The sequence below is a fragment of the Notothenia coriiceps genome, unplaced genomic scaffold (assembly GCF_000735185.1).
Source record: "Notothenia coriiceps isolate Sejong01 unplaced genomic scaffold, NC01 NC01_scaffold00000339, whole genome shotgun sequence".
NCBI lineage: Eukaryota > Metazoa > Chordata > Actinopteri > Perciformes > Nototheniidae > Notothenia > Notothenia coriiceps.
The window spans coordinates 4,189,555-4,196,982 of record NW_011333040.1 but is presented as its reverse complement, the minus strand read 5'-3'; the positions used below and the strand labels follow the sequence as shown (position 1 = coordinate 4,196,982).

General features: G+C 35.9%; 1 protein-coding gene across 3 annotated transcripts in view; it reads left to right on the top strand.

Annotated features, from left to right (window-relative positions):
- Window positions 1-1,710: 1,710 nt before the first annotated feature.
- paip2b (poly(A) binding protein interacting protein 2B) overlaps window positions 1,711-7,428 on the top strand; it is a 41,194-nt gene continuing 35,476 nt past the window's right edge. Inside the window, exons 1-2 of one of the 3 annotated variants that reach the window (XM_010768386.1) lie at window positions 4,684-4,845; window positions 5,214-5,280. Coding sequence is in view for 1 of the 3 variants with exons in the window: in XM_010768378.1 (XP_010766680.1) it covers window positions 4,839-4,845 (7 nt within the window). In the remaining 2 variants the exon portion in view is untranslated. Of the gene's footprint in view, window positions 2,028-4,683; window positions 4,846-5,213; window positions 5,281-7,428 lie in introns of those variants that run through there. The other 2 variants (XM_010768393.1, XM_010768378.1) reach the window with 2 other exon arrangements.

The following is a 7,428-nucleotide window of genomic DNA, read 5'->3' as shown; positions in this document are numbered from 1 at the left end:
CATGGATTATTTGAATCCGTGTGGTTTCAGTTCAGGCTTGGAAAAGGAGTGTTAACGTGCCAGAACCCAGAACTAAATGAGCAATTTAATACTGTTTTCACTAAACTACGAAGGTTATATCAAACAAAGAGTGAGGAAGACACACCACTGTCGTCCTCTTGTTTATGCCAAACAGTGGTTCTGATGAATAGCTGTCAATACTAAAAACATTGTCAGATCTCTAAACCTGCATGATGGAAACAGGAGAAACTCATAATTTTGATTTATCTAAAAGAAGAGGCTGTAAAAGGCTCTGATGCAAACAAGGTGTCAGCTTCGAATCAAACCAACGGATGAAACTTTGACCTTTTTGTAGGACATACCACTGCCAATTTTACTGTCAAAACACATAGAGAAAAATGTCTCTGTCTGTTGCTGTAACTAATAGGAGGACACTTAAATGTTTGGAAATTAGTTCATCAAAATCCTCCAGGGCAACAAGATTCTACACTGAAGCACTGGTTTATTGCACTTTTCCATTTGTCATAAACATCATTGAAACTTTCATATTTATATTGATAATAGACAGAATATTAGAAAAAAATCATTCCAGCATTAGTTTAGAAATACATACATTATTTATCTATAAGCATACAACACCTTTTTTACTGTAACCTGTACCTTTTGTACTTTACACATGATTAGCACCAGGCATATGCTTTAAAAGGCTACTTTTGACTCGCGACAGTCAGCTATCAATTATCAAATAACCACAATACTGTGTTTGTGTGGAAGTTTCCGATGAAACAACTCATTGCCGTCAGGGTATTTAAAGAACATCAAGAAAAAGTAGAGCATGAAATTATGCCAGATCTTATGACTTTGTTCCTTTTAAAGCCATTCCAAAAGATGGCTTGAGGTTCCTTTGAGAGGTCGAGGGTAACTAGTTTTATCTATTAATAAATAATAAATATTCACTGTATGATCGGTAAGATTTTGATCACAATCAAACCTGGATATCCCACCTTTATAATTTTGATTTCCAAGTGTGGACTAGATTTAGCATCACCATTTTACTTATTGCCAGACCTAATTTCAATGATCTGCATCTGCCTTGTTAGGGAATGTACTACAGTGAATGTACGACTGTATGGAAAGTGTCATGTTTATACTATATAAAGTTGCCTTGCCTCGAATGCAATGTTTCCTAAATGTAATATAAAAAAAAATGTAATATCACAATATAAAAACAAGTATCCTATAATGATTTTAAAAAAAAATCATGGATAAATAATGGAACAACTTAACTTAACAAGTACAACTCGATTTCCTTTCTTCATACCAAAGAGCTGTTGAGAAGAAGAACACAAATAGAAATATGAATGGCCTACTAAATGTGTATTTCTTAAAGAACATGAGACTCGATGTGACGGTAATAGACCATGTGACACACATCGTGGATGTCTTCCTCTCCTCCTGAAAAGCATGTGCACGCCTCTGCTCACACTCACACATTACATTCTTTATCTTCTGTGGACAACTTTTCTCTTTTTCAGCTTTAAAAATATTAAAACTACAGTGTGGTGTTTTTAAGAAATTGTAGACCAAGTGAATACAGCCACGTTGTCAAATATTACCGGGGTTCATTGATTACAAAAAAAGAGGCAGCGAGGCAAATGGGTTATATTTTGTTTACTTACGTAAAATGTGGTGGGTGGGGCGTATGGTCATCTGGACGAATAGCATAATTAGGAAGCGTTGACTGACGTAGATTTCAACCAATGACTGAGCTATACAGCTGGACAAACGCGACCCGCGACACAGCGTTTTCCCCCCTCGACGTTTCGGCAGAGAAACACTGGATTTCTCCTGGTTTTCTTAGACAAAACCGCTAAGAAACTGACAAAGGAAACACGTGTTTATTTTGTAAATTGGAGATTAATAGAAGAATTGGTTTACTGTGTGGTTTTCCTGTGACGCCCGGGACCGGAAAGACGTTTTCCCCCGACAGCTGGTTTGCAGATTCCCCCTGTGAGCACTTTAAGTTGGTGAGTCTGTTGTTATTGCTGGAGTGAAGGGGGATGCTAGCTGTTTGCTACCAAAAAGAAAGAAAGAAAGAGCAGCAACAAAGCGAGAAGAAAGAATCAAGAAACGCTAGCCGTGCGAACAATGTTATTCAGAAAAGCAATTACCATGTGCAAATTCCCTTATAGAGGTCTATTTATTAATAGATTGAATCAACGTGACTGTTAACATTACTTATGGTGTTGAACCAACTAAAATATCAGCATGAGAAGAAGAGAAAAACTTTTATGAGAACGATGAAAAGGAGGCAAACAAACTCAAGTTTCTTAATAAAAAAAGAACTGTAATGTAGTAGAGTGTTACACGAGATCGCTGTCAAGTTAGGGAACATATGCAGTATTCAAAAGTTGCATTTATAGGCTATCTATTCTTAGATAAGTAACACAGGCTATGATAGGCTACTAGACTATACTTATACACTGATTCAGAGAACAGACTTTATCTTTAAAAGTCTGATTGTTTATCATATCTTAAATTGACCTTCAAAACAAAAGGGAACTAAGTGCTGGTTATGTGTTATTTATTTGCAGAAAAGCTTTTATTTCTCAAGCCACGCAGGCATATGTGTCTAAAAAGTGTAGTGGTCGTGTGGCGGAGGGATGTTTGTTCACATGTTGCGTTCAAGGACCCTTTGTGAGCCCCGAGTTTCCCCTCTCAATGTTACTGTGACGTGTACGGCTGAAACGATTACATGTTCTGAGTCTATGGTTTATTTTATTTATTTATTTTATTTATTGTTTTATTTATTGTCTATTTGTGATGTTAGTTTGCATATGTTGCAAACATGTAACCCAAATGGAATGTTCCTTGTGGGATGTTTCAACTAAAAAGCTTTTAGAAGTGCAATATTTTATTAAATGATGGAAAAAATAGTTGAATCTATTTTCTTGTCACTTGATTTTTATTCATCAGATATTTCTCCACATTTATCCTGCAACCCCTTGGGGGATCATAAGTCATTTTAAGCAGAATGGCTCCAGTTGTATATGATACGATATGTGGCTCCTCTTTCGAGAAGATAATTTAAATGTAAAGGATCGACTCTAAGGTAATTGTTTTTTTGATGAATGATATGATTTGTATGGCCTTGTTAATCATATTTAATCTACCTTCATTGACATAGACATGGTGGACAAAATATTAGAAACCTATCTCAGTTAATGACTCAACAACACAGCAGGCACAGTCTCCGAAATGACCTTAAAATATAATCTAAACTTCTCTCTTACAGTCTCATCAAAATCTGAACATTATAACCTCAGCATTATAAGTGCACACAATGTGCAAAAAGTATAAACAGTCAACAATGTAAAGCCTATTCTATATTTCCTATCAACTGTTTTATTATGTTGTTTATTTCTGGAGAGCAGCTTCCTTATACTTCCAAATACTGACTGGTCGCACTTGGTTGGCCTTATATAATTATAAGAAGTTGTTGCTTTCAGAAGCAAAGGAATCAATCAGGCTACCACAATGTCAGTCACTCAAAGCTAACGATGAACTAACGTTAATAACCACTAGGACATATGACCAGAGAAGAAAGTAATACGATCTATTTCAGGCATGCTTGATGGTGTTTAGGTTGTAATATTTGTTTCCTGGCTATTTTTCAGAGGAGATTTGTGATTTACAGTGTTTTTCTGCTCAAAGTGCATCAGTGCTGGATTTTGTTCAATCTTGGAGGATCCATCATCTAATCACACAGCGTTAGCCCCTGGGGGGAATAGGAAGGGAACAACTGTGGTGGAATACAACCAGATGTTATGATGGAGCTGCTTGCACATTCGGGACACGTCTGTTTCTGTGCATCACTGCAAATATTTGAACACACATCAATTAATTCTGACGACCCTTTTGGTCAGTTTGTTATTAATTTGCTCTCCACATGCACGCTATGTACATATTTTTGAGTTTCCCTTTAGATCATGTAACGCCACATGTTTGCAATATCACACATATAACTATCAGACTGATTTCAAGCAAATTACCAATCTTTTTATACTTAGTTTATAGAAGAAAAGCTTCAACAAGCAATTTTGGTAGTTTTTAATTACAGTTTGATTGAAATATTGATCTTTTAATTTATGTTTTTAAGCCATTTATTAATAAGAAACTAAAATGTATGTTCTTCCAGCCCTGCTAATGTGATTTTTCTGTTTTATATCTGTGTAGACTAAAACTCTTTTGGTTAGGATTCTTAGCTAGATTATTCGATTATAACAGATCAAACACTGCATTTATTTTATATGTTCCTTAATTTGTCTCACAAAACTACAGATGGGAATGTCTTCCTTTTGTAAACGTTAAACAAATGTAGACTTTAATATTAACAATACAACCATGTTACATTAAGAAACGTAAATAAAAAATAATAATACATGTCTTAAACTCCGATCTCCTTGCTCTGTATATTTTAAAAGGATAATTAAACACCTATCTTTTTTAATTTAGGCTATAATTTCGAGTAATGTTATAGCCTTAGTTTTTAAGCTTGTTTCATTTGTGCTGTAAAGATGGCTACAATATTTTCCGCTTGGTTTCATGTGAAGTTAACTTAGAAATCCCACTTTCCTGAAAGAACACGAATGCAGCCCCCAACCCACGTGACCGCCCCAGCTTTCTAACGCTAGCAAGGTGGCTAACAGGATTTAGCTAAATTGAGCTACGTTGCATCGCAGCACAGAGTAATCCCACCGGAGGAACGACGACACGCACTCTTCGCTGTATAGTTGCTATAATAACATTGTGTAACGTCACACTTTGAGAGGAGCACGATGCCAGGTAACTTTGACTTTTAAAAACATCTGTACGCTTCGTGTTGTGTGTGTTGTAATCCCCGCACGGAGCTTGTTTTGTTGACCTGCTTCAGTGATGCTGCCATGCTGTAGCAGCGTGCTAGCTCATAGCGAAGCTCCCACTTTGTTTGGCGTCAAGCATCCTCTCAGGGACGGAGTTTGACCTCGGTGAAAGTGTTGCAATAACGTATCGTATAATTATTATTCATTGCCTTGTTTCCATTTAAGCTGTTTTCAGGCTTTTTCACGTTACTGTAAACACCCTATCCCGCTTCCCTTTTGTTGTTAGTGGGATAGCTTTCACCTTAGGCCCGTGCATTGACAGCACCGCTATGTGCATCTATCTATCCGCAGCTACCGGGAGCTAGCCACTTAGCATTACCTCGGCTAACAGCGTCCCAGCCATTTCACAACTTTCCAGGTAGGCCCGTACACCTGGCTCAGCCTGTTAGCTGTTAGCATGCTATAAGCTACTACGACACATCCCATTACACACGGTGTGCTAACTGTTACATTACATAATCTGTTATGAGGCGGGTTATCATGGGATCTTAAAAACGCATTTTATGAACAGTTTATTTAATTGCATAAACTAGGGTCGAAACGATCAATGGATTAGTCGTTTCAGATCGACAGTAAAATAATTAGCAACTATTTTTTATAAAAATCAGTTGGTTTTTAAGCAAAAACAGTGATTCAATCGATTATTTTTCTTTTATCCATCCACTTTTCTTTTTCACATGTCTTTTTAAAACATAACATTTGACTGTATTTGTACTAGTTTTGTAACTAGGCCTTACAATTAATTTGGTCATCGATTAATCTGCCTAGATAAAAGAAATTGTGAAAAATATCCATATCCAACTATTAATAATCTGTGTTTTTAGGGTGGCTACCAACAATTGTTTTTAATAAATATGATTTTCTTTTAGTTTTCATGTAGACTGTACATTCAAAATAATCTTTGTGAAAATATTACAGTGACCCAGAGACCAATGTGACATTTTAACTTGCTTTTTTTTTTGTCTAAAACCATCAACTCGCCAAATTGATCCCAAGATTGGTTGATCATAAACATTTGCCATTGTTGAGTGTTTTAATAGTGATATTTAGAATTTTCTCTTCCGTTTAAACCAAAAGACACCTCAAATTTGTTATCAAAATACGAATCTCTTTTATTGTAATCTAATGTCAGTGCATAGTTTGTACCTGTGTCAATTAGAAAAACATGCTGCTCGCAACAAAATGCACAAGAAACATATTTTTGCTAAATAAGACAATGCCATTTGACTCGGTACTAGTGTTTAATCGCATCACCATTTGTTGATATTCTGAATTATGTTTATCTTTCTATTACTGCTGAGCAGCATTTTACCTTTCCATTGTGTATCCTTCACCCTCTTCAAATCGGTTTGGATCACACTGCTCCCAGGCATGGAAGACGCTAGGACCCGCTAACTAAATATTACATGGTGACCGACACATGGTTATGCAACATGAACATGTTAAGTGCTACATGCGGTACATAATGGCACTGTGCTCTCTATCTCCACTTTTCCTTGTTCATGCTGTTTCACACGCTGCGCAATCTTCTCTTATGTCCCCTGAGCAGAGGCTTGTTTACAGTGACTCAATTGTTGGAATTGATTTCACAAGGTGAATCACATGGTCATTCTTAACCATTATGGATTCATACTTTTTTGTAGTCTATAATAGGGCTGCACCCCATTTTTCGTATTCCTCTTAATACTGATCCTATTTTTTAGCAGCTAAGGCCTTTATGATGTAATCTATAACTTGTCAGAAAATAATGATGATTTCCTTTTACGACAAACCCATGGTGATGAGTAGGGGTGCACCGAATGGAAAATTCTTGGCCGAAACCGATACCGAAAATAGGAAACAGATGGCCGAATGCCGAAAGGCCGAAAATGATTAATATATATATATATATATATAATGTATACATTTTTTAACCAATGTTGTTCAGCTACCTGATTGTGGAAAAAGACATGATTATGGCTTAACTTAACTTAACTTAACTTAAATAATAATCACTATTATGGGTCCATAAAACATTTATTCAGCACTTTTGAATGCATACAGTACATTAATTCCAAGTCAAGTGCATTTTCTTTTCTCTGTAGGATAACTACAACAAAGTGCATTCAGAACAAAGCCAAGGAACTTTAAAACTACATAAACATCTAGGCCAGTAGGCCTACAACAAAATAGTGTAAATAAAGACTGTAACAGCCAGGCCTTCAACAACAACAAATGCACACAAATGTGCAAACTGGATAAATCCACATGAATGTAACTATTTACAAATGAAATTACAATTTAATTTCAAGAATCTGTAAATAAGGCTGTCTGTCCTCATAAAGCGCAAAGGTAGTAAACATTGTATAAAGATTTACATAAAGTGAAAAGTGATACAAATCCATAATCAATTTACAAATTAAATTTACATTTTCAAAGAATTCCTGCATAATGGTTCGTCTGTCCTGGAGAGGCAATGTAAACCAACATTGTATTCATTTTAGATACCGAAGGTACAATATCTATT